The sequence below is a fragment of the Cervus canadensis genome, chromosome 13, assembly GCF_019320065.1.
Source record: "Cervus canadensis isolate Bull #8, Minnesota chromosome 13, ASM1932006v1, whole genome shotgun sequence".
NCBI lineage: Eukaryota > Metazoa > Chordata > Mammalia > Artiodactyla > Cervidae > Cervus > Cervus canadensis.
This window is the reverse complement of record NC_057398.1, coordinates 15,345,704-15,373,351: the sequence shown is the minus strand read 5'-3', so window position 1 is coordinate 15,373,351 and position 27,648 is coordinate 15,345,704. Positions and strand designations below refer to the sequence as shown.

General features: G+C 43.3%; 1 protein-coding gene across 5 annotated transcripts in view; it reads left to right on the top strand.

The window, feature by feature from the left end:
- Window positions 1–27,648, top strand: part of RGL1 (ral guanine nucleotide dissociation stimulator like 1) — a 166,990-nt gene that overhangs the window by 104,347 nt on the left and 34,995 nt on the right. For all 5 annotated transcript variants that reach the window (XM_043484577.1, XM_043484581.1, XM_043484578.1 and 2 more), the window contains 5 exons: window positions 10,488–10,672; window positions 14,876–15,000; window positions 16,842–17,057; window positions 20,736–20,839; window positions 24,337–24,421. In XM_043484577.1, the coding sequence (XP_043340512.1) occupies window positions 10,488–10,672; window positions 14,876–15,000; window positions 16,842–17,057; window positions 20,736–20,839; window positions 24,337–24,421 (715 nt within the window). The remainder of the gene's footprint in view (window positions 1–10,487; window positions 10,673–14,875; window positions 15,001–16,841; window positions 17,058–20,735; window positions 20,840–24,336; window positions 24,422–27,648) is intronic.

Genomic DNA, 27,648 nt, shown 5'->3' with positions numbered 1-27,648 from the left:
CCTCAGCAAGTTTTTTCATTAGAGGCCCATTTATAGCATAAAAATTCCGGTCTCAGACTATGAGCAATCAGAGAATAATGAGTTACTGAGGTCCCCGAAAAATAATTTTTTGTGATCGGCTGTATCTCTTTCTAATACTAATGGCCAGAATTCATTGGCTGCTTCGTAGGAATAGTTCCTGTGTTAAGTACTCTGTATCCTTTCAATATCCTCCTAGTAGCTCCATGTGTTGTTCCTATTTTACAGATGAGGAGTCTGAGACACAGAGAGACTAAGGAACATGTCCAAGGTCATACAATGAATAAGTGAGAGAGGGATTTAACCCAGGCCTTAACCTCCGTACTATGTGGCCCCTACTTCTTTCCCTGTGATGTGAGTGAGACTATTTCTCTTAAGTACTTAGGTTGGACCCTCTTTTTCATCTCCACTCCCCCCTCTCCCCTTTGGACATTTTAAATGTTTTAAACAGTTTTAGATTTATATGAAATTGAGCCAGTAATACAGAGTTCCCATATACCTTCCTCACAGTTCCCCTTGTTATTAACTTCTTACACGAGTATGCACATTTGTTATAAGCATTGAACCAACACATTGTTAATGAAAGTTCATAGTCTAGTCACAGTTCCTTGTTTTTCTTTTTACATAATGGCCCCATTCTATTCCAAGACCATCCAGGACACCACATTACCTGTAGTTGAAATATCTCCCTAGGTTCCTATTGACTGTGACAGTTTTTGACTTTTCTTGTTTTTGGGGACCTTGATAGGTTTGAGGAGTACTGGTCAGGTATATTTTAGGATACCCCTTTAATTGTGCTTCCCAGGTGATGCCAGTGGTAAAGAATCTGCCTGCCAATGCAAGAGACACACGAGACTCGGGTTCAATCCCTGGGTTGTGAAGATCCCCTGGAGAAGGGAATGGCACCCCACTCCAGCATTCATGCTTGGGAAATCCCACAGATGGAGGAACCTGGTGGGTTACAGCCCGTGGGGTCACAAAGAGTCAAACACAATGGAGCGCGCACACACATGGCACCTCTTTGTTAGAATTTTTCTTGTAGTTAGATTGACATTTTCCCTCCTAGTTAGACTGAATTTATGAGGTTTTGAGAGAAATGTCACAAGAGATAAAATACCATTCTCATTACATACTATCAGAGGGAATTATAGTGGTTGATGTTGTTCTTGCTCATCTGGATGAAGTAGTTATTTTTCAGGTATTTCACGGCAAATGTCTCTTTCTTCCTACTTGCTTTCCATTCTGTATTGGTTGGAAAGAAGTCACTATGCACAACCCTTTTGTTTTGCTCCCCTCTTTTAGGGTGAAGTATTTACCCACCTTATTTGGTTGGGAATTTGTTCCTGTAAAACAGGAACAACACATGGAGAGACTAGGAGGATATTGAAAGGATACAGAGTATTTAACACAGGAACTCTTCCTACGAAGCAGCCAATGAATTCTGGCCATCAGTATTAGAAAGAGATATAGCCAATCACCAAATTCTTCTGCATGCGAGATTTGTCTTCTCCATTTATTAATTTGAACTTCCCTGGTAGCTCAGCTGGTAAAGAATCCACCTGCAATGCAAGAAACCCCAGTTTGATTCCTGGGTCATGAAAATCTGCTGCAGAAAGGATAGGCTACCTACTCCAATATTTTGGGGCTTTTCCTGGTGGCTCAGCTGGTAAAGAATCTGCCTGCAATGTGGGAGACCTGAGTTCTATCTCTGGGTTGGGAAGATTCCCTGGAGGAGGGCATGGCAACCCACTCCAGTATTCTTGCCTGGAGAATTCCACTTTTCCATAGTCTATGGGGTTACAAAGAGTCGGGCACAATTGAGTGACTTTCACTTTATTAATGTATTCAGTCTTTTGTTTACACCAGCATAGACTTGTGGATATTCATTTATACTGTGGGATACAACACAGTGCTACTTTTTGTATTTTGTTGCTCAGATTGTTTTAGCTTTGATCATTGGAGCTCTTCTGTTTGACTCCTGTGTCCCTTTCACACGCCCCCAGTGTTGTGTTTGTCTGAGCTCATCTTGTAAGATGTTCTGGACTCACTTTGTGCATTTCCCATCCCAGTCTTAGAATCAGCCGTTTCTTCAAGGAGACCTGTTTTATTTTTTATTGGAGAATGATATCAGAAACCAAGCTCTGGGTCTGAGGTGTGCTCATTGCTCCTGGGGTGTCATTTCTTTTAGGCCCTCTCAGCTGACATGGCTAGGAAATATATGTGTATATTAGTTATGTGACTATATATGTCTGTACGTACCCTTATGTATAACCATCAATACATTACGTTAAACATGAATTCTTACTGATGTCTTCAGCTCTAATCCTTACCACATGGACCGTTCTAGCCCCCTCCCCTGGCTTATTTGTAAGTTTCCTCTCCAGCAGTGAGAAAGCTGGCTTCTACCCGCTTTGCATTTACTTATTCAGTTCCGCAGTATGTGTATAGCACTGTCAGAATCATTAACTCACCCCTGAGGAAAACAACTTCTCAGCTAGAACCCAGTGATTATGTGTAGCTCCTTTTGCCTTTAGTCCTTGATCTTACAGACTGCAATTCTTCTTTTTTAAAATAATAAAAATAGCTCATGGTTTTGAGCACTCACCCTGCCCTAGGGACTGTTCTGAGTCCTTCATATGTATTATCTCTTGTAGGCCTCGCTCTGTGAGGAGGGATCTGTTATTACATCTACTTTACAGATGAGGAACCTGAGGCATAATGAGGTTAGGTTAGTCTAACCAGCCACTGGGTCAGTCTGACTTCTGGAGAGTGTGTTTAACTGCGTTGGCTATACTGCTCATGAAATATAGGCGTTTAGGAGACTTCTTCATTTTGTCTAACAGAGTGCAGTCACTGATGTACTGAGGAAGGTTTGGTGATATAGGGGTAAGTCTCTGCACAGCAGTTCTTTCCAATTTCTGCAGATTTGCCTTCAGATGCCAGGGCTTGTACGTGTAGTTTGGGAACGAAAGACAGGTGTGTAAACACTTGATTTTGAGTTATTGGTTTTGAGCTCATCTCCTACTCTGGGCCCTTTCCCACCCATATTTACCCTGTGTGTCCTTCCTGTCACAATCTTTTTCTTCTTCCTTCTTGCCCTGGAGCTTTTTCTCTTCTTTAACTGCCCCATGGCCCCTCACTGGCTTTTCCGCCCTCTGTTGCCTTCAGGTGCTTAGCCCTGACTCTGTCTTTGTTTACATTTGTTTCCCCAGGTCTCTCTTAAGTTCTCTTTCACTTTCCCTCCCAGGGTTCTAATCCCTGCTCACCACTAGTACCAAAATGTACGAAAAATGTACAAGAAAGCATTGCAAGATTACCTTGGTGAGTCCAGATAATCTTTCCATCCTTCATGTGCTTTTTCAAGCAAAAATGGGGCGGGGTGGGGGACAAAAAACAAAACCTCTCTGCACCTTCCTTTGTTCTTTGTCATCAGCAAAACCATCTAGCTAGGGGTCTCAGAGGCAGACTCTAACTGGCAGCCTTCCCGGAAACAGAAGAAAACTGTTTTGTGACCGGGAGAGCCAGGTGGAGGGTCTAGCTCAGGGTCAGTGTCAGGGTTACTTGGCTTTCATTCCCTGGCGGGCAGAGTGCATTGGCTCCCACCCGAAGGGGCTGGCAAAGCCCCATGCTCCACTGCTTCAGAGGCCACCCTCTGCACGGATCTTTTTACCTTTTTGTTACCTATATTAGGGAAAGATCCAGCTCTTGGAGAATATCCTAAAATAGAAAAATGTTTTGCTGCTTTTAAAAAATGTTTCCATGTCTTATTTTCTGCTGATGATTAAGTAGCAATAAATTATTATCTCACCTAGATTTCTGGGGAGAGAAAGCAACTCTAAACGGCTAGAGTTATTCTTTTTGTCATAATAATCCTATTTCTTGGCTTGGAAGTTTCACATCATGGGAGCAATGACTTCATGCCTAGAAGTTTTTTTCATTAAACCTTTTGCCAATTCTAGAGTATTTTACTACCTATGGGATTTTAAAATGATTTAATGCATTTACCTTAAAATCCCCATATGCATTAAAAATCTGTGGTTTGAGCATAATAGCAGCCTAATGCTCACCTCAGCCAGCCCTCTTATTCTGCATTGCATACCTGAAGGTCCCTGAGAGTGATTAGAAGTTTTGTACTATTTCCTTATACCTCTCACCTAAGACGTTTGTCCAGTGTCTTCCAGTCAACTATTATTAAGTGTGATTTCTATTTGGCTAAGAAACTGAATGAGTATAGCAAATCTCATCATGCTCCCTTTCTCCCCTCTTTTCCTGTTCTTTAAACAGACCTTCCTTACAACTCTTAGAAGTGTTTTGCATTCTCTCACCTCAGGACCTTTGCCTATGCTATTACCCCAGAGCCTTCACCCTGCTAATCCTCCCTATCCTTAAGGTCTTTTAACATCATTTACTCAGGAAGACACCCCCTGGAGCCCTGACCACCTTCAAGTTCTCTAAAGGCAAATGCCCTCGACTCCCCTATTGTGACATTCATTACGTGAATAGTTTTTGTGAATATGGAAAATAAAGGGTAGTCGACAGATATTAGTTGGATTAGTGAATTCATTTTCCCGAGGGAAATTTTTACTTTCATTAGAAGTAAAAGTCTTAGAAGCCGCCTCCAGGCCTGGGCATGACTTCCTACCCTACGGACCATTGTAGGTTGGAAAAAGTTCACATACAGCAAGGATTTGCTTCTTGCCAAGAATGCCTGAGGTAGAGAAAGCGATCCTGGTTGTCTGCTCTGCCATCAGATTTGGACCCCTCCCACCCCCAACCCCATCCTTCTTAATCAGACACACACTTTCCCTTGGGCCTGAGGAACTTTGCTCTGTACCTACCAAGACTACTTTGGAAAAGAAAGTCTTGTGCTGGCTTTTCTCTTATTACTGAGTTTAGGTCATGTCATAGTCTTTCCATTTGGCTTCAAAATTTGCTTCTTCAGTCTTCACAGATCACTGAAGAAGCATGTCTTGTAGATCAGTGGTCCCTAACCTTTTTGGCCCCAGGGACCAGTTTTGTGGAAAACAATTTCTCCCTGAAAAGGGGAGGAGGCGGATGGTTTTGGTATAATTCAAGCACGTTACATTTATTGTGCTGTCTACTTCTATTATGATTATATCAGCTCCCCCTCAGATCATCAGGCATTAGATCTTGATTGGGGACCCCTGTTGTAGATTGTGTTATGCGTTATGTTCCTGAATTGGTCTGTCCTGAGGAGGATGCCTCAGGGGTGTGTGTGTGCCTGTGTGTGTACACACGCATGTGTGTGCGTGTGTGTGGTAGTTGCTCACAGTGATTCTTTCAGCAGACCTGGAGCCACAAGTGTTGTAGAAGTATGGTTTGGATCCCGTGTCACACTTTCTGTGGCAACTTTTTTGAGTTCTTTCCATGAGCACTGATTGATTTTCATTGAGCCAGACCTTTCTTAATCCCTCCCTTTTGTGACTTATGGCTAGTAGTCTTAAGACTGCAAACAGTCATGTCTCTCTCCAGATATCTCAGTATCCGTATTGGCATTATGTCATTTGAAACTCAGCCAATCAGTGTCAGGTTGATGATGGCCGGTGTTATTGTCTCTCCTCCAGTTAAGGGTCAGTGGAGCTAAGTGACTGGTCCCGCTCCCATTGTTCCTAGGTGGCACAGTGAGGGTGGGAACCAGGTTTTTCTTCTTGAATCTCATATTCTGTGTCCAGAGCCAAGTAACCTCTCTAGTTTAATCGTCACACCTTTCCTGTAAGTTTTTGACTTTTAACCAGGGCTTCTCTTTATTATTAAGGTTCTCTACATCTTTCCAACTAACCAGTTCTGGTTAGAATGCACGTTAGATCTTAGGAGTGGAGCCAGGAAAGGTAAGGTGGAAAAGCCATTGGCCAGTAACCCTGTGGTCTCTGTCATGATATTGTGACGTTGCGTTCCTTTTTGAAATTTTCAAAGTTTCACATTTTATCTGCTTCTTAGTCTATCAGGAAGAGAGAGTTTCTTCCCGGGACTGGCAAACATAAGGTTGCTATGAGCTTTGGGCTCATGCGCAGGCCTGTCCAGATAGGCCTGCCTCCCCGGGATGCTGATAAACGCCCTGCTGATAGGAGGGCAGGGGTCCGCCTTGCGTTGTACTGTGCTGTCTGTGTCCCTCTCTTCTTCCTCCTCCGCCTTCATTTCTCATCTGCATGAAAATGCTTTTTCTAGCAGATTCAGTATCTGGGTTGGTAGTGAACTTTCAAAGCCTTCTTGGGCTAAACTGTGGGCAGGGTACTGTCACAAAGGGTGAAATGAGTAGATTACCAGAGTTAGTAGAAAATGCCAGTCTGAGAAGGATGAAAACATACATCTAAAGGCAAGTCCAGTGTGGATTAGGGTCCTTCTTGAGAACTTGGCCAGACCTTCCGGGGCTACAACTTGCTATGGGAGTAAGTTCTATATAATGTGCCGTATAGGAATACACAAGTACACAGGCATGTAAACAAGGATTTGCATTTTTTTTTAGTTGTAATTGTGAGAACCTAACAATAACTTTGACTATCAATAACCTAACAATAACTTTGAAGTGTGGATCACAACAAACTGGAAAATTCTTCAAGAAATGGGAATACCAGACCACCTGACCTGCCTCCTGAGAAACCTGTATGCAGATCAAGAAGCAACTGTTAGAACTGGACATGGAACAATGGACTGGTTCCAAATCGGGAAAGGAGTACGTTAAGGCTGTAAATTGTCACCTTACTTATTTAACTTATATGCAGAGTACATCATGTGAAATGCTGGGCTGGAATCAAGATTGCTGGGAGAAATATCAGTAACTTCAGATATGCAGATGATACCACCCTTATGGCAGAAAGCAAAGAGGAACTGAAGAGCCTTTTGATGAAAGTGAAAGAAGAGAGTGAAAAAGTTGGCTTAAAGCCCAACATTCAGAAAACTAAGATCATGGCATCTGGTCCAATCACTTCATGGCAAATAGATGGGGAAACAATGGAAACAGTATCAGACTTTATTTTTTTGGGCTCCAAAATCACTGCAGATGGTGATTGCAGCCATGAAATTGAAAGACGCTTGCTCCTTGGAAGAAAATTATGACCAACCTAGACAGCATATTAAAAGGCAGAGACATTAGTTTGCCGACAAAAGTCCATCTAGTCAAAGCTATGGTTTTTCCAGTAGTCATGTATGGATGTGAGAACTGGACCATAGAGAAAGCTGAGAGCCAAAGAATTGATGCTTTTGAACTATGGTGTTGGAGAAGACTCTTGAGAGTCCCTTGGACAGCAAAGAGATCCAACCAGTGCATCCTAAAGGAAATCAGTCCTAAATGTTCATTGGAAGGACTGATGCTGAAGTTGAAACTCCAATACTTTGGCCACCTGATGCGAAGAACTGACTCATTGGAAAAGAACCCGATCCTGGGAAAGACTGAAGGCATGAGGAGAAGGGGACGACAGAGGATGAGATGGTTGAATGGCATCACTGACTTAGTGGACATGAGTTGGTGATGGCCAGGGAGGCCTGGTGTGCTGCAGTCCATGGGGTCGCAAAGAGTCAGACACTACTGAGCGACTGAACTGAACTGAACATTAACTTAACTACCTGTGCACTAGTAGAATACCTATATTAATTATGGTGTGTGCATGCAGTGGGCACTGTGTAACCCTGAGAAACAGGGAGAGCTGGAGGCGGTGGGTAGAGAGGTGTGTGTATATATAGACATACTATTTGTGGGAAAAAAAATCCATGGTTTATACATATTTCATCTATTTAAATATATGTATACATATACATAGAAAAGCTTCGAAGGATATACTCAAACTATTAACATAAAGTCATAAGAATAGGATAGGATTAGGATGAAAGGGGGTAGATATTTTGTTATTTTAGTTTAAACACATTAATAAGATTTTTCCAATAAGTAATCAGTCTTGTAACTTTAAAACTAACAATTATGATGGGCAAAGGAGTTAATGACATATTGTTATCTTTAATGTCTGTCTTTTTCTGAAATTTTGCATTTCTGCCTTGGGTTTTCTTTTAGGATATGAAACTCTGAGGGTCCCTGAGTTGCTGGTCTCCCTCTTGGTTGGAGGCTGGTTTTGATTTTTAATTGTGTGAATGTGGATTATCATTCTTCCGTGTCTGTTTTTCATCAGTGTCATTGAAAGAGTATTTTCTCACTGACATATTAAAGAATAGTGAGTTGTAGTACTAATTCAGTTAAACCACCCTTCTTTTGGGAAGTGCAGAAGTGTTCTGTGAGAGTCAATATAAGGGATGCAAGCATCAGGTTTTCCTAGATTCTGGCTGTCACCCCACCTGTGTGGCTACCCCAGCTCTGGGCTCATTGCTTATCAGCAAAGAAGGGAAATTATTCATAGAAAAAGTCATCTTCCTTATAAAAATGAAATATTAGAATGCTGCTTCATCATTTTCTTCTTCAGTTCATGATATTTGGTTTTGGTGAAGAAAGGAGAAATAACATGTGCTGTGTGTGGGCTTAAAAAAATTGAAGTCTGTCACTTTTGACCGGGGTAGTTAGGGCTTCAGCATATGAATTCAGAGGGACTCAGCATTCATACATAACATAAGGTATTGATAACAAGAAACCAAATATGGAAGGTTCACTGGCTACTAGCTCATTAATTTCAATTTACTTGTGCTTTCAGTTAGCCCCAGATGCCAGATTAATTTCTTCTAGCTTTTTGCAAGGGAATTAAACTTCTGTTTCTCTTTTCATTCAATCTGGACTAAAGATTTAGAAAATATTAAATTATTTCTAATGTTTGAAATGCCAACTTTAATGGTTCTCTGCCATTTATTTCTTCTGTTACTATGTGCTTATAGTCTTCATGTCCCTAATAGTAAAACAGTGGTCTCCACAGCAGTGAAAAGAGTTAATTTATTTTTCTTCTGGGTTTGTACTTCAGTTCCAAAAGTTAAGCATTAAATTGTCTTTAGTTGCTTTTATGCCTTGATTGTTGTCCAGGTCTCTACTATGAAATTGAGACTTGTGAAATTTAGACACACCTGTGAAAGCCCAGCCTGCAGTTTCGTATATATGGAGCATAATGTCTTTTAGTTTCTTTACAGTTTGTTGACTAAGCAAGCAATTTGAAGTATAATTAGATGATAATTTTAAAATTTGGAAAAAACCCCTACCCCTACCTCAAGGACTTCCCTGTAGCTCAAATGGTAAAGAGTCTGCTGCGATGCAGGAGACCAGGGTTCGATCCCTGGGTTGGGAAGATCTTCTGGAGAAGGGAATGGCAATCCATTCCAGTATTCTTGCCTGGAGAATTCCGTGGACAGAGAAGCCTGGTGGGCAACAGTCCATGGGGTCGCAAAGAGTTGGACACGACTGAAGCGACTCATACACACAAGTGACTTCATAGTCACCAGGTCATTTTATCTTCACCTACCTTGAGAACGTTGTGGTTGTTTTAATCACTCAGTTGTGTCTGACTCTTTGCGACCCCATGGATTGTAGTCCACCAGACTCCTCTGTCCATGGGATTTCCCAGGCAAGAATACTAGAGTGGTTGCCATTTCTTCCTCCAGGGGATCTTCCCGACCCAGGGATCAAATCCATGTCTTCTGCATTGGCAGGTGGATTCTTTACCACTGGCCACCTGGGAAGCCCCTGTAAAGAAAATAAGCTCGTGTAATCAGTAACATGTCTGGAGGGAACAGAGCCCCCCAAAATGACTCTTTTTTTGGGCCCTGGTCCTTGTTTCACCCTAGGTGGACTCCGCTGGGCCACCAGAGGAGGTCCCCTTCACGATGAATGGCCTTGCTTATCAAGTATTTCTCCTTTACCTTTTCCTCTGCCTCACTCTGCCGCTCATACTGTTTCTCCCACTTGAAACACGTTGTCTCTGGTCATTTGAAAAGCGAAAGGATAATGTTGTAAGGGCATTTTTGGTGCTTTGCCGAAGCCATGGTGATCTTTGTAAAATTAAATATACACTTTATCTTTCCTAAACCTGAGGCCTTCCTTTCATCAGATTTCTGGCCTACCGTCAGTCAGTTACTTCCTACAATGTTAGCACAGTAGATCTTGTGGTCTCTGACTTGAGTGAATCCAGAATTGGAAACACATAATCTTGTTGTATACAGGATTACTTTGAAGTTGCTTCAGGACTGACTCAATATTCTCCTGTGTGTCTTTTTTTCTTTTCTTTTTTTTTTTTGCCCCGTATAGGTTTTTCCAAATTTATGGTCCTGTTTTTTTTTTTTTTTTTTTTTTAAACTTGCCAATCTTTTCCCCTGCTCCCTAGCCATCACTTAAAATAATGAAAGGTAGTCAGGCTGTTTTCAAATGCTTTAACTTCACTGACACTGGTGGAAACTTTAAGGTGAACTATCCTTTGATCAGCAGCCCACGTTTTCCTGAGGCCTGGCCGGGGCGGGCTCTGATGGCCAGGGCTGGCGTTGAGTCTCCACAGCCAGTGGGGTGCAGTGACCCTCTGTTTCTCTTTCCCCAGTGCAATCGCGTCCATCCTGAGGGCCTGGCTTGACCAATGTGCAGAGGACTTCCGAGAGCCCCCTGACTTCCCCTGTTTACAGAAACTGCTGGATTATCTCAAGCAGATGATGCCAGGCTCTGACCCAGAGAGAAGAGCACAAAATCTTCTTGAGCAGTTTCACAAGCAAGAAGTAGAAACCGACAGTGAGTACTCGTTTGATTCCAGGGCAGAAGCTAGATCCTGATCCTGCAAACCTCCCACAATGACGAAATGCTCTCCCTACGTGTTGGGTCGGAGGCCTTGGTTTCCCTCCAGACAAGCTGATAGGGGATGGGTGACCCGTGTAAAATTCTTAAGGTTATTGAAGTCCCAATTATAGACTGTATAGAGCTGGAGAACAGAATCCCCCTGGAGAAGGGACTGGCAACCCACTCCAGTATTCTTGTCTGGAGAATTCCATGAACGGAGGAGCCTGGTGGGTCTACAAGTCCATGGAGTCACAAAGTGTCAGACACAACTGCACGGCTAACACTATAGAATTTTAGAGCAGAGAAGGGGATATTCAAGACCACCTAGTCTGACTCCCTCATTTTATGGCTGAGGAAACAGTGACTCTGGGAGGTGAAGTGATTTCCCAGGGTTCCTTTAGTACCATACAGAGGACCACCTCCTTAATGATCTTTTGCCTTTCCTTGTCATTGCACAGTATGCTGAACTTGAATTCGTTCTTCATTATCTGCCTGATCGGTTCCTCCTTCTGTCAAATGAAAACCCATCACAGACAACCACCCCCATTCAGCAGGCAGGGAATTAAATCCAGTCCTGCCCCTGCCCTCACAAAAGCTTGAGAAGCTCAGAAAAGATGTTTCTCCTTCAGCTGGAAACATCCGTGCTCTCTGTCCCCTGCCTGAGGCAGATCTCGCATCTCCAATGGACTCTCCCAAAGGAAGTCTCTGTGGCTGTTTTTTTCCTATCTGAGGAACTGACTGCCTGTTTTCAAGGACAGAGCAAAGGCCACCACTGCAGGGTCTGGGCTGCTTGGAACCATCAGGCTTTGAAGAAAGTCAGAAAGAGGTTAGGACAGGCTTCCACGCAGTGACGTTTTGTCCCCTCACTGGCTGCATGGTGATGGTTGCCGTGGCGGCTGACCCACTTGGAGCTTCTGACAGGCATTTCCCTGAAGTGACGCCTGATTTCCTCAGTAAGGGAAAGGAAACGGTTCCTCAACACCGATAAGGGAAGCTGCATCAGTGCCAAGGAAAACAGCCTTAAAATTCCAAACAGGACCTGTTGACTTTTTTTTTTTATGGACAGGGGACCAGGGAGGGGAAAAATGCCATTGCATCATTGGAAGCTGACTGCCAAGTCCTCTGTATCTCAGATGACTTCATCTGCTGGGAATGTTTGAATACCAGGGGCGCCCCTCCAGCTGTGGGAGCTCTGCTCCCCTCAGGACCTCCCCTTCTGCCTGCGTGCAGGGGTGCATACTCTGTTAGCACCCAGCTGTCCCCACGGGGGCTGCCCCTGGTTCCCAGCCTAATTGGGGAACTGGTGGGACCAGTGGTTCATCGTTTGTAACGGGCACTGGAAGGCCAGCTCCTTTGGCAGGCCGAGGCAGGGGAGAGCGAGTTTGCCTGACATTAGAAAGGCTTTTAGGCAATCCCAGGAGTGAATTTTTAATCAAGAACTCTCTGAACTGTCTGTTTATTAAGTACAGGAATCATTACCGTAAAAGAGTTTTAGGAGCTCGGTTCCCATATGCTTCATTTTACCCAATTTCATGCCGGCAAAAGCAAACAGGCTCTCCTACATGTTTTTCAAAAGTGAAAATTTTGCTTCAAGTTTTTGCCTGCTTACCCCTGGAAAAGAGTCAGAAGCAGAGACAGTGAGAGCATGGAGGAGACCCCGGAGAGAAAGGAACTTGTAACCTTCAGGCACAGCAGTGTTGAGCCAGGGCACGTAACAGGCCCTGAGTGTTGGATGAATGAGAAGATCACGCCTTAGCACTTTTACCCCTTGCCTGAAGTTGGCAGCCTCTGCATTGTTGAGCAGCAGTGCAGATTTGTATCCAGTGGTTAGCAAGAGGATTGAGAGGCCCATTCTGAACCTTTGGGAATTCAGATGTCTTATTCCTCCACCCACTGAGAGAGGGCCAGAGTTGTGTGGAGGAAAAGTGGTGAAATCATGGGGTGTTAGCTTTCTTTAGCTCATGCCTGTTTGTATTCCAGCCTCCAGGGGCAGGCAGAGGTCCCCTCCTGCTTCCCCGCCTACCCGCCTTGTAACCAGCCTCGTTCACATTGGTACCTTCAACTCTAGGATGAGGCAGCCAGCCTTAACTCCTCTTGTTGTTGTTTAGTCACTCAGTTGTGTCTGACTCTTTTGCAACCCCATGGACTGTAGCCTGCCAGGCTCCTCTATCCATGGGATTTCCCAGGCAAGAGTGCTGAAGTGGGTTGCCATTTCTTTCTCCAGGAGATCTTCCCAACCTGCGGGGTCAGACCCATGTCTCCTACATTGCAGGCAGATTCTTTACCGCTTGATTCACCATACCTGTCATCAAAGTTGGCAGATTCCCATGTGGTTCTCTGAGAGGGGCAGTGATGCAGGATCCACTGAGCACTCCCTTACCCCTAGGAAACTAAGAAAGTGAATGTGTTAGTCACTCAGTCATGTCTGACTCTTTGCGACCCCGTGGACTGTAGCCCTCCAGGCTCCTCTGTCCATGGGATTTCCCAGGCAAGAATACTGGAGTGGGTTGCCAGTCCCCCTTCTTCAGGGGATCTTCCCGACCCAGGGATTGAACCCGGGTCTCCCTCTTTGTAGGCAGATTCTTTACCGTCTGAGCCACCAGGGAAGCCCAGGAAACTAAGAAAAGACCACCCCAATTTGATCCAACATGTCTAAAGTCTTTTATTTTGCAAAGGCTTACTTTGTAAACATCCTGGGGGAGTAGTAACACCCTGATTTAAACATCTGCTAAGATACGTGTATGCAACTAGATTTTTCCTATTGAGAACAGGTCTGCCAGGCAGGAGAACAGGGAATGTGGTTGGGAAACAATTCAGGAATTGGGGAAGGTTTCCAGGACGGGAGGCTAGAGGCTCAAGGTAAACTTCTTGCAATTGCATGGTCTTTGACAGCAGAGACCCGAGGTCCTGCTCCAAGTGCTGAGTGCTTATGCTTTTGGAGTCCTGGGGAGTGATTTTTTTTTTTTTTTTGCTTCTTCAGTCTGTGTCCTATTAATTTGTAATTGATGGTCTTATGTCTAATAAGGCTCAGGTGAGTTTAGTTTAAGGCTATTTTACTGCTTCATGCATCCTTTATTTTTTATTGGAGGATAATTGCTTTACAATGTTGTGTTCGTTTCTGTTGTACGTCAATGTGCATCAGCTATGTGTATACATATAACACCTCCCTTTTGAGCCTCCCTACCACCCCACCCCCACCATCCCACCCCTCGCTAGGTCATCACAGATTCGAGCTCCCTGTGTGATACGGCAGCTTCCCACGAGCTGTTTTACACATAGTAGTGTATACACTTCAGTGCTGCTCTTTCAATTTGTCCCACTCTCTCCTTACCCAACTCTGTCCAGATGTCCATTCTCTACGTCTGCATCTCTGTTCCATTACTCAGCAATAAAAAGGAACCAAACTGAGTCGGTTGTAGTGAGGTGGATGAATGTAGAGCTTGTCATACAGAGAGAAGTAAGAAAGAGAAAAGCAAATATCACATATTAATGCATATACATGAAATCTAGAAAAAATGGTACTGATAAACCTATTTGCAGGGCAGGAATAGAGTTGCAGGCATAGAGAACAGATATACATACTTAATTTTAGGTAGAAGTTGAAAGCTACTCTTAATGTTCTGAGAATTCTGAGGACTTCTTGAGAGTTCTGAGGACTTCATCAGTATTTCTGACACCAAAATGGCTTATTCTACTCCCCAGAGCCTGTCTTGCCTTCATGCCCTTTCCTTCCAGGCTTCTGATAATTACTGGCCCAGTAATTAAGAAATGCATAGATGAGGTTTAGGAAATAGTTGGATTAATGCTTGAGCTGATCAGAGGGATTTGAGGGTGCCTTAATTGAGAGGGGGACCCCTGAATGTAGCCCCACTTTGCTTTTTCTAGCCTTTGTTCTACTTTGTCCTTGACTAAAGATCCTGTGGTTTGTCAGAGTGACAACATGGGGCCTCTGGACTCAGTAAAACCTCTAGGGACGAGCCGAGAGAGGGAAGACCTTCATTTCATTCCATTTATTATGCTTGCTGTTCTCTCCCTGTGAGTTTTCTAAGGGTCAGCCCCCTTCTTCCTAAATTAAATAAGTCCATTTTTGACTCTGTAAACAAGGTCATATACAGCGGCATCAGACTACTGATTATTTTTTCCCCCACCTGTGAACAGATGGGTTTCCCAACAGCATCTCCTTCAGCCTGGAAGAGGAAGAGGAACTGGAGGGCGGCGGGTCTGCGGAGTTCACGTGCTTCTCAGAAGATCTCGTGGCTGAGCAGCTGACCTATATGGATGCAGTATGTCTTCTCTTTGTGCCTTTGACGTGCTTCTGCTTAAAATGTGGGCAGTGACAGGACTGGTGGCCCCTGGGAGGGCAGTAGGGTCATGTGAGTTAAGTCTTTTCAAATCCCCGAGAGAGGCTGTGCCAGTAAATGCAGAGGGAAGATGTGATTTGAATCCATCATCTGAATAATTCAGGCCTCAGCTCTTCTTACAATTCTGGGTGAAGGCGCTTTTCACTCGGCGCTCCACACCCAGAGGGAAAGGAGAATTCTAATCCTAAGGAAACAAAATCTATCCTGTTCCATGGGTGTTTCTCTCCCTTTAGACTCATACATACTTCAAGATCTGAACTGTTTATTTGGAGGATTGTAAAGGGGTCAAAGTATAAGTTAGGAGAAAATAAATTCACTGAATCCACATGCGACTCTATCTGGCAGCTCGTTTCCACATGTGCTTCCTGGTCTTTTGAAGTCTGAGTATTTTTGTTAGCTGTACATACTTGGTTTCATTAGTCACATTTCATAGCTCAGTGTTAGCTGGTTAAAGAAAAGAGGGCCATTATCAGGGATCACAGTGGTTTCAGCTCTTCCACTCTTACCACTTTGGAGGAAGCAGCGTAGAAAGTGGCTGTGAGTGTCCATCTATTTAGCATGCAAATAGACTCTACTCTCAGAAGTAAATCAGGTGGACTTTTTTTTAAAATTTTTATTTATTTATTTATTTATTTTATATTGTAGTGTTTTTTGCCATACATTGACATGAATCAACCATGGATTTACATGTGTTCTCTTTCCCGATCCACCCCCCCACCCCACCTCCCTCTCCATCCCATCCCTCTGGGGCTTCCCAGTGCACCAGCCCAGATGGACTTTATAAAGCAAATGCTGGCACATTTGCTTTTACACAAACCCTCTCACATCTTGTATCGAATTGTTGTACAAATGAGAATCAGATTAGTTCAACTTTGTTGTTGTTTCAAAAACCAGTAGTGTAAGAGAACGATGGAAAACTTCATTGGCTATGACTTTTAGGCAAAAACCTGGAAAAGAAAAAAGTGAAAGTAAAAGTTGCTCAGTTGTGTCGGACTCTTTGCAGCCCCGTGGACTATGAATTCTCCAGGCCAGAATACTGGACTGGGTAGCCTTTCCCTTCTCCAGGGGATCTTCCCAACCCAGGGATTGAATCCAGGTCTCCCGCATTGCAGGTGGATTCTTTACCAGCTGAGCCACAAGGAAAGCCCAAGAATACTGGAGTGGGTAGCCTGTCACTTCTCCAGTGGATCTTCCCAATCCAAAGACCTGGAAATCAGGCTTCAGATCCCTCTTTCCTCCTTTTCCTGTGTGACACTGAATAGTTTTTCCTTTCGTTTGTTTCTCACTTTCTTCACTTTAAACGATGGGAAATAGTGAACTTGATGAGTGTCACTTCTGTGAGTCATTTTTCAGGTAGCCATTCATATTCATTATACACAGTTCATGATTGTGCGTGTCCAGAATGTACCATGGATATGATTTTGAAGTCAAAGTAATCTTAACCACTTCTTGGTCAGAAGTAGATTTTTACCTGGATTTTATTCCAAGACAGAAAAGTCCAAATGTTTTTGGTCATTTAAATTTTCTGTTGGTCATCGTGTACCTTGTGTTCAGTTGAGCAGATTTAGAAAGAACATGTGGGCTTTTCTGATCAGTTAATATATTAATTATTTACTTTTGTCTGTTGAAATGGACACCATGAGGCAAATCAAGTAGAAACGAGCGATTTGTCCATTCACAAAATACCAAGTTACAGTAGATGACATGCTTTGCCCTATGAAATGTGTGCATTGTCCTTAAAGTCAATTCCTCTCTTCTTCTAGCAACTATTTAAGAAAGTCGTGCCTCACCACTGCCTGGGCTGCATTTGGTCTCGAAGGGATAAGAAGGAGAACAAACACTTGGCTCCTACGATCCGTGCCACCATCTCCCAGTTTAATACCCTCACCAAATGTGTGGTCAGCACCATCCTGGGGGGCAAAGAACTCAAGACTCAGCAGAGAGCCAAGATCATCGAGAAGTGGATTAACATTGCTCACGTAATTGTGTTTTTTAAAATATCCTTTGGGCTTAGCAGATATGGGAGGCCATGCCATCATGCTGATGTTCCCATCTGGTTGAAGGGCAGTCAGAAAACCATATGTGAGGGCCCACTGGGTTTTTGTTGTTCTTATCGTGGTCCTTCCAAAGTAAGGGAAAAAGTTGCCTTTCTTAACATGGGAGTTTATTTTTTCTCTTTAAAAAAACGGGTCCCTTGCTCACTTCCTGCTGCTTATGGGCCCCCATGCTGCTGCTGCTTCGGGATGAAGCAGAATGTCTGCTTTTTCACAGACTGTTGGCTCTGCCCTCTGTTCAGTGCGTGTAAACTGATGGTCTCAGTGTCAGATAGGCTGCTCTTCAATGCAGAAAGATTACCCCACCCCCTTCCAGGACCTGGATGCATTCTGTCTTCTGCAAACCTGAAGAGCCAGTACCTTCTCAGGATCTCACATCCCTTTTCTAAAGGACTGAAATATACAGATTCCATATTAATCGAGGGCTTTTCTGAGAGCCTTATATCTGAAGTTGGAGGGACAGAGTCTGTTCCTGTGACTGAATTGCATCCTGCTGGGTGTCAGTCCAGTGTGCTGGGTCAATGCATGCATGTCATATGACCTTGACCTTCATTTATCAGCATCTTATTTCCTGATTGAGAAAAGGTGAACAGTAGTCAGTCAGTCAGTCAGTCACCACGTATTTCATGAGCCCATAAATGCTTCTGACCTGCAGTTTAATGTACTTTGAGGACATAGGTAGGCTAAACACAGTTAATTTGGTCCTACAGGAGCCTAGTCTAACAAGGAAGCTAAGAGATACTGGAGTCATCTCAGCCTAGGAGTGGAGTCATACGACATAAGTGCTGCAGAAGTGGGGGAGGGAGAAATCCATCCTGGCTGCGGGTGATCCAGGCAGATTTTCATGGACAGGATGATATTTGAATTTAGCTTTGAATAACTGATAGGATTTGGGGTATTTGAAGACTGAGGAGGATTTATTTATTTATTTTTTGTCTAGGCAGAAGAAATTACATAAGCAAGAGCTATGTAATTAACAACAATTTTGACAAATAATTTTTTATGCAAATATCCTCTGTTCTGGGCTATATGGGGTCAACTCTAACGAAAACACATTTTGTTTTCTACCCCATTATTTATTTTTCTCATTGAGCCCCTATCTGTGGGCCTAAGACTTAAACTTTTACATTCTCTCTCTCTTTTGTTTCACATTCCCTTTGTGGTCTTTGGTTAAACAGCAGAGCCATAATTGTGCCAAAGAGTTTCCTTTATTTTGAGTCTGTAGGTGGTCTGATACTACAGACTTTTTAGTATATGGGAAAATACTATATGGAAGAAACATAGTTTTACATGACTTAGACTTCTCTTATTCTGAATTGAGCTTATTTATCAGCAAGTAAGAGCCACAGAGGAAGTCCTGATAGAGTATGATAGAACATGAAATTTATCTTCTTAGACTGATAGGAAAAAATATATTTTTTGGCCACAAATGCCAAAAGAAAATAGTCTATCTACTTTTAAAGTATTCAACTGCTTAGAAAATCTATGGTAAGCATATAGTATTTGTATACATGACAGGGTGGCTCAAACAGTGACTTTGGTCCAAATTAAATACCAATTGTGCATTTATGTGATAGTAAGAAGTACAAATTGTATAATTTCAGGTATATTCCAAATGCCATAGCATGTGCTTAAAAGCCGGCGGTCTTTAACTCTTTGTGATGCATGAAACTGTGTCTCTTGAAATTGTGTAGGTGACTTAATAAAATAATAAGACTCATAGGTGTTTTCCAGTCAAGATTTATTTTACTTTTCCTGAATTAATCATAGTCATTTTCTATTGAGAGGATGTTTGAAAAATGATAATTTTACATGCAGAAAATATTTCTGACCTAATATGACTGTTTTGTTGGACTGGCCTTACTGCTACATTTTTGCATCAAATCTCCTCAAAGATCACTCCTTTTTTAGCAATGGGGCCAGATGCCTCTTGTATTCCTTTAAACCCTTAGCTTAAGCCTCTTTCTGAATAATGTGTTCCATATGTTTATTACAATTTGCATGAAATAGCTGGGCCCGAGTTCTTTTATTTATTGCAAGTTTCCTGATTTTTAGAACATAACTTTTGGATTCTGAACCTTTGTTGAACCATGCTCTCATGGGCTTGGTTTCCAGACTGTAATTCAGCGCTCTTGCTCTCTCTCTTTTACTCACTCTCTTTTTAAATAAAAAGAAAGCATTGAGGCATTTCAAAAGAGTGGGCATGACTTTTGTAAAGAGCTTTGGCATTTACTCTAAGAAAATCTTGGGGAGGGGGGTTGTTGGTTTGGCATAGTAATTTTTTTTAGTTCTTATCTTTTTTTTTTTGAAAAAAAGCTTTTTATTTTGTATTGGGGTACACCCAATTAACAATGTGATAGTTTCAGGTGGACAGCAAAGGGACTCAGCCATACATATACGTGTATCCATTTTCCCCCAAGCTCCCCTCCCACCCAGGCTTGGCATAGTAATTTTAAGCAGCCAGATGTGGGCGTGCTAAGTTAAAGAATGCCATTTTCCCTTCACAGTCAGGACTAGCGTGACTTCGTGAAATGTTCTTTTAAGCAGTATGCATTTATGCCCAGCCACTCTGGGACCTCTTGCCTCAGATGTTCCACATGAAGCCAAGCCCATGCTCACACGGCGTACTCAGTCGTCAACAGCGGATGTTTTACACTCCCACATGCCTGCAGATGAAGCACCTCCTTGGACACACGGCACATTCGCTCCCGCCCTGGGCTTCCGCCTTCCCCATCCTGGCTGTGAAGGGGACCCTCTTCCTGACTGTTTTGCTGTGCCTGCCATTCATTCAGCAGGATTTTGACTCCAAGGTCGCTGCCTGCTGATGCTACAGCCTCTGAATGGTAGCTTAAGTTTCAGGCTCTGGGAGGCTTTCTCCTTCCCCAGAAAATGACATCCAGAATGTTTCCTGTTCCCTTTCTATTTTGTTCTAAAACGCTGCCAAAATGAATTTTCTTTTAAAAGCCCAAGTTATTTTGGAAACATTGTAAGTACCAAGGTGTTTCTGAATGTTTATGATTGAGGTACAAGCCAGTTGGAACTCAAATGAATGTGTATAAAAATATTCCCTCTTGGCTAAGGACATAAGAGCCAAAGGTCAACTTGTGGTGAGTTTTTACTGCCAAGTTGTATACCCCTTTCCAGACAAGGGTTGGTCCTGAGACGTGTGATAGCATCTGACCTTGAAGCGGCTGCGACCCGGTTCGCTTTGTGGGTCTAAAGGTTACGGTCATCTTTCATGTGTATTTTTAGGGCATCTGTATGCTTTCAGCAGAAGAAAGGTTGCTTTCTCTAGCACAGCTCTGTAGGCTCACCGCCATTCGTGTTTTTACTGGGAAAGCTGGAAACTATAAAACTGTAACAACAACGCAAAAAAATATATTAAAGGGAGAAAAACAAGCATTCGGTGCCAAAATCTATAAAGCGTTTCGGTGACTGGGGTGGGAGTGTAAGGAATCACTTTTTGATGTTCAGTGTTTATTCAGCTGCCTATTTAGTGGTAAGAATTCATAGCAGCTGTGATGCTTCTGAAACAGGAAACCACCAACTCACTATATTATTGATATTTAAATGCCTTGTATGTTTTAATCACTCTCCATACAGGAATGTAGAATCCTGAAGAATTTCTCCTCCTTGAGGGCCATCGTTTCAGCGCTGCAGTCCAATTCCATCTATCGTTTAAAAAAGACTTGGGCTGCGGTCCCAAAGTAAGTTCCCAAGTGTCTGCTCTACTTTGTTTGGCTGGGCTGATTAGCTGCTGCATCAGTGGTGTGGGTCCCTCTACCTTCAAAGTACATGTTACATAACAAGAGAAACATCATTGAAAGCCTCTGTGTATTCCAGGCAGGGTGCGTTTTACACATCATCATTAATGAGTTTTGAGGCAGGGCTGCTGCAGAAATCAACCTCACCCTCGAAGGGTGCCAAAGCCCAGACGGTTGGCTTTGGGGGTGATTTTAAGGATGTGCGTGTCATCTGGGCTTGGAAGGATCAGCTCGCGGAGAAGTGAAGTTACAGCAGCTTGCCAGTACTTCCAGTTATTTGTTCAGCCACATTCCTTCAAAGCCCTAAGCCGTTCCAAGCTGTGAGGGATAATGTGTGCACAGAGGACATTAGTTCTTGCTGTTCAACATGAATCCATTTAGTTAGTTTCTGCTTCCGCCTATGACAAGCTATCTTAGTGTTGTTAAAAACCCCCCAAGTATTCCTTCCTAGGAACCTGACTGAAAATGATTAACCTCCCACATTCTGTATTGGATTTTTCTTCATGTTTCTTGCTGTAACCTTTGGAAGGGTGAACAATCGAATGTCCTCATCGTTTCACTGTCGCTCTTGTCCCTTGTCCAGAGCTTCACTGGACTCTACCTTTTGCGAAGGTGGGAAGGGGAGTAAGGAGGCAGTTCTGGTCCCCCTGTGAGTACAGATTGAGAGGCTGGGGAGTGTGTCATGACTACAGACCAGGCTAGTTACTTTCTCCCTCCATTTGTACTAATTGCAAAGTCATTCCATAACAGGCAAAAATGCCTAAATTGTTTATAAACTGCAAAAATGCCTGTACTGTATGCAGCACAGTCTATACTGTATGTGGCAGAGTCAGTTCCAGACGGGAGAGAGGCCAGCTGGCTCCCAGGCAGGCCTGCCTTGTGGGTTTAGTAGATTCTGTCCTTAGAGCAGAAGGTCTCGGTACTCAATTTCATCAGCTCACTCAGAGTCGATTAAGCCTTAAGTGTTAGTTGATCAGTCATGTCCGACTCTATGTGACCCCATGGACTGTAGCCCACCAGGCTCTTCTGCCCTTGGGATTTCCCAGGCAAGAATACTGGAGTGGGAAGCCATTTCCTTCTCTAGGGGTCTTCCTGACCCAGGGATTGAACCCAGGTCTCCTGCATTGACGGCAGATTCTTTACCGTCTGAGCCTCCGGGGAACCCCTAAGCCTTAAGGGACTGACCCAGATTGGTAAACCAGAGTTTCATAGTTTTATGCTGAAAAAGGAGTGCCAGAGTATTCAAGCTACTGATAAGCTCACATCCTCCATCAGAGGAAAGGCAGCTTAGGGGAAGTCACATTACTTGTTACATAACTCTTAGAAGCGGGTGATCTTAAAGCCTGGTGCTGCAGAGATACAGACACCCTGCCACTTGATCTCCAGCACTCACATGCTCTGTTATCTATCAGGAGAAAAAGTGGAGATGGGACTTTTCAAAGTCCAGTGCAATTTTCTCGATTACCACTCTTCTCTTGGGTTCTTCTCCCTTTCATTAGTTTGAATGATCAAGGCGACACTGTGTGTGATAGATGAGTTGATTGGAATCCTCTGCAAAAGAGTCTTATGAAAGATACGGACCATATGAAATCAACAGATGGTAGGCCCAGGTGAAATATGATGAGAAAATCAGATGCATACAGAGTCCCCATCCTCAGCACCCCAACCTTCCCGTTCCCCTCGTCACTGCTCCCCACTTGTGGTATCAGAAACAAAGGGATGGTCTGGGGCTAAAATGCAGCCTTGTCCCGCTTGTAGCCTTCTCTTTTAGGCAGTGAAAGGTAATCTATCTTTCCTTGGTGGTTGATAAGTAGAATACTGTGGAAGTCACTTATCCAGCCACAGGTTTCTTCCACAGCACATTTGAGGCTAAAACACAAGATAAAAAATGACGGGACTTGTTTCTTAATCTCCTTGGTTATTATCAGAGAAGGTCCATCCTTCCAGCTGGTTTCTGTATTTGAGAAATACCGCAGAACAAAGCTCAAAGCCCCATTCTGTACAATACGGGCATCTGGTTTGTTTCTTCATTGGTTGGTGGGCTCATGTTTTAGCAGGAATGCTGCAGAAGTACCACCGTTCCTGAGAGAAGTCACTTTCATATCAGCTTTATATAGTTTCTATGGCGAAATTAAAGGAACAGGGTTAAGATGTTTTATTCGGTTATTACTTTTCCAGTAGCCCTTTCCGTTAATAGCTTTCAGTGGACAGAGAAGACATCTATTTACTTCTCTTTATTTCAGCACACGTGTAATTAAGTTCTTAATGACTTTTTTTCCAAAATATTAATAGCTTTTATGGTTTATGCCTTAAGAAAATGCCAAAGAAAATGGTTTTCTTTATTCTAAGAGTAATATTACACTTGTTGTAAAACACATAAATTCCTTTTTTTTTTAATTGGAGGATAATTGCTTTACAATGTTATATTGGTTTCTGCTGTATAGCAACATGAATCAATCATATATATATATATATATACCCACACATGTATGTGTGTATGTATATATATCCCCTGCTTCTTGGGCCTCCTTGTCCCTTCCTGCCCCTCTAGGGCATCACCGAGCACCAGGCTGGGCTCCCTGCATTATACAGCAGCTTTCCACGAGTACTGTTTTATACATGTTTATAGTACTGTTTATAGTGTGTATATGTCAGTGCTACTTTATCAATTTGTTCTACCTTCTCTTTACCCAGCTGTGTCCACTAGTCTGTTCACATAAATTCTTAATAATGGCTTTCTCATGATAATGAAAGTGTTGAGTGTATAATGACGTTGCCTCTGTTAATTCTTTAGAATTATTACCTTCAGAATCATCCATTCCGGAACCCTGGAGGGGTGGAGAGAAAAGCTAGAGGCCTGTGGAGACATGCTGTATTAGGGAGGGGCTGGGAAAGGGTAGGTGCTTTACATGTGTGATCATGCACGGGGGCTGTCAGCATTTCCACTGTGCAGATAAGAAAACTGAAGCCCGGGGAAGTTGAGCAGCTTGTCTCAGATCACTTAAGGCATGAGTGGCAGAGTTGGGATCAGAACCCAGCCCCTCTCAGAGTTGGGATCAGAACCCAGCCCCTCTGACTCCAGTGCCCATCCTGATTGCACCATCCACTCTGACTCTGAGAGTAGGAGCACTGGCCTGTGAGTCAGGAAACCAGGGTTCTATACTGCAGCTCTCAGCAGTTAGCAGCAGAAGCTTGGGCAAATCCCTGACCCTGACATCTTCATCTCTCAAATGAGGAGACTGGCCAAGAGTTCTCAGGTCCTGTGGGGCTGTGGGTGTGTTGATAAGAGGACTTTTTTTTTAAACTTGCTGAAGAGAACTTGTCCCAGTTGTACGACTTAACACCTCCTGTGTAGCCAGAGGTCCTCAGGAAAGACAATCCAAAGGTGTTGAGCTTTTGCTAATCTTCATTTGTTAATATTTTCTCCATCCCTTTTCTAGGGACCGAATGCTGATGTTTGAAGAGCTTTCAGATATCTTCTCAGACCATAATAACCACCTGACCAGCCGGGAGCTGCTGATGAAGGTGAGGATGTGGGGTTGCACTCTGCTCTGGACTTTGCTCAAGGGAAGAAGAGATGTTTGAGGGCCCTTTGGCTGCCTGCAGTCCCTTGAGAGAGCCTAAAGGGACTGGAACGCAGGACTTTGGGTTTTTATGCCAAATCAAAGAAACCTGGGACTGAGAAAATTCAAAGTCCTGCTCCTTGGCTTCACTGGGATGCAACGAGATTGTGAAACTTGGCATTGCTGCCTGTAGCCCCTGAACAAGCCGTCCTGCAAACACCGAGTGCTGGCAGTTAGGTGGGGGAGAGGGCCTGGAATATCCTTCTCAGCAAAACATCTTCTCAAAGGGCAGGGGCCAAGCCTGCAATTCCACATCCTTTATTTGCACTAAATTGCGCAACCTGTCTGTCAGCAGTATTTATTGAACACCAGATGAGTGCTGGCTGCTGAAGAGCAGGCTAGGTAAAGCTGCAGCTCAGCTCATTTTCTTTCTCTAGATGTTTGATGAGTGCCTAGTGTTTATAAAGCATTTGACTGGCCCCTGGGAGTATGAAGAAGACTTAACACAGACTGTTTTCAGGAACTCACCTTCTGGTGGGTAGGTGTAGACACTGAACAAGAATGAGTAGTCAAAGAAAGGTATGAATGATAGGTTGTGAGCAGTCATCAGAGGGGAGCAGATAGTATCTTCACAGCCTTTCTATAGATTCCATCCTCCTCATTTTGCAGCTAGCCAAGGCTCAGAGATGTAAGGATACCCCTGAAGTTCCACCCCTGGAGGTAGTGGAGCTAGAATGTGAATCCAGCCTGGTGAGACCCTAAAGCTGCTGCTTTCATCACTTAGGCATAAAACTATTTCTTTTGACCACTTGTGAGTAGGAGGCAGGGTAGGTCAGGTGAAACTTCAGAGAGAAGGGAAGTCATTCATTTAATATTGATTGGGCATTCACCATGTGCCCAAAGCAATCTCTGATTTTAAGGAGACTACGGTCTCATGGGGGAGGGTGGTTAAGTGGGCAGTTATTAAAAAAACAAAACAATATGTTACCCTTTTGCCATGAACTGGGCAATTAGAGGATTCTTATCCTTCGTCTCCTTTTCTGTGAATTGAAGGCAACAATAGTACTATTTAGTCTACTACTGATCTCATAGAATTGTTTTGAAGATTGACTGAAATCACATATTTGAAAGCAGTGTGCAGCTGTCAGTCATTTTTAGCATTTGGCAAACCATCTACCAAAAGTGAAACCAAAAGTATGCATGACAAATGAAAAGTATAAGCTATAGATGTAAGCTTAGCATAGACACTTGGCGTAGGAATGAGTCTAGTGGGGGTAGGTTTACTTAGAAAAGGCCTCAGTGATAACTGTCAGGTTAGTCGTTCCTATAGAGGCATTTGTTATGATCTCCCTCTCTGTCCTTCTCCTAAGTCCTGTTCTTCCTCCATGTCTCCGTGAAGACTACATTTCTGCTCAAATCCTTCCTTGACACACTCAGGTCTGATTAGGCCCCTTCCTGTGCGCTCCAGAAGCCCGTCATTCCTCTTGTCCTAGCTCTCATCACGTGCCTCGTTAGACTTGCCTGTGAATGTCACCTGTCTCCCTGCAGGCATGTGAGCTCTTGCAGGCAGGGGCTTCTCCACTGTTATCTCTAATGCCTAACACACTGGGCATGTCACAAGTGTTCAGAAACGATGTTGGACTGGACGCCCTGATGGGCCTTCTCATTCACATGACTTTAACCACTTGCTCACTGTTAGCTCTGCTTGGCATAGACAGTGTGTGCAGGGCAGGGTGGCTGCTGTCTCTGGATTCGGCCCACCTGATGATGCTAGACCATGCCTGGTTTGCTGAGGTCATGCTCCTCCCTGCTTCACATCCCCCTGGATTTGCAGGCTTTAAATGGAAACTCATCTGGCTGGAAGGAGATGGCTTAGTCGTCTCCCTGTCAGTAATACAAAGCTAGACTTGGTGGAGCCACAGAGTCAAATCCCAATAGCTCTGAGTCATCTTTCCAAAGTAGATAAATTGAATACGGTGCAGCTCATTGCCCGGTGGCCCTCTTCTGGCTGAAACCCTAGAAGCAGAGCTACATCTAGACACTAAAGGTCCCATAAACCTTTCTGAAATGTACAAGTTTACCTCGGTGCTCGAAGTCAAATTTCTTGTATATGGCTGGAATCCCAAAGAAATGAAAAACTTGGCTATGAATTCATGTGGTCTGTGCATTATCATTAATGATAGTGGAATGTTTTGCGCAGGTCATATGTCTATGTGGGTCCCTTTCCAGTCATCTTTGTTTATTATTCTTCATATGCAGCATGTCATTCTGGATGTTAATTCTCAGCACAGTTGTATTAAAATGAAATCAAGGTACTTAGGTTTTCAGAAGAACCATGCCTGGCCTCTGTTTTTAATATGCTGGACATAAACTGATTTGATTGGACTGAATCTTAGTCTTGAATGACCTTTCTTCTGCTTCTGGGCAGATGTAAGGTGCTATTTCTATAGTACTATGGCTGAGACAATATCATAATTAGCAAAAATCTATGGTTTTCCTTTTAATTGTTGGAGGCAAATGTTTTTATTTTACTCAGAGATTGTTTTCAACCTGTTACTCTTACAATTTCTGAATCTTGGATCATTCTAAGCAGCTTATCTATGGAGTCCACATGTTTCAGTATGACAGGAAAGCAGAACACTACCAAATCTTCTTCGTTCTTGGGACTCTTAATAAGAACTCTCCTTGGTTGAATTTTTTGAAACAAATGCTAGGCCCGAGCATTTGGCTCTGGTAGAGATGTCTGTTTAATGACTGAGGTCAGGGCTGAGGTAGAAGACTATAGGGCTGGGAAGGCCTGTTGCATATAATTACTGTTAACTGCTGAACTGTCATTTAACTGGCAGTGAAAGTGACAAATAGATTTAAGGGACTAGATCTGATAGAGTGCCTGATGAACTATGGACAGAAGTTTGTGACATTATACAGGAGACAGGGACCAAGACCATCCCCAAGAAAAAGACATGCAAAAAAGCAAAATGGCTGTATGAGGAGGCCTTACAAATAGCTGTGAAAAGAAGAGAAGTGAAAAGCAAAGGAGAAAAGGAGCGATATACCCATTTGAATGCAGAGTTTCAAAGAATAGCAAGGAGAGATAAGAAAGCCTTCCTCAGTGATCAGTGCAAAAAAATAGAGGAAAATAATAGAATGGGAAAGACTAGAGATCTCTTCAAGAAAATTAGAAATACC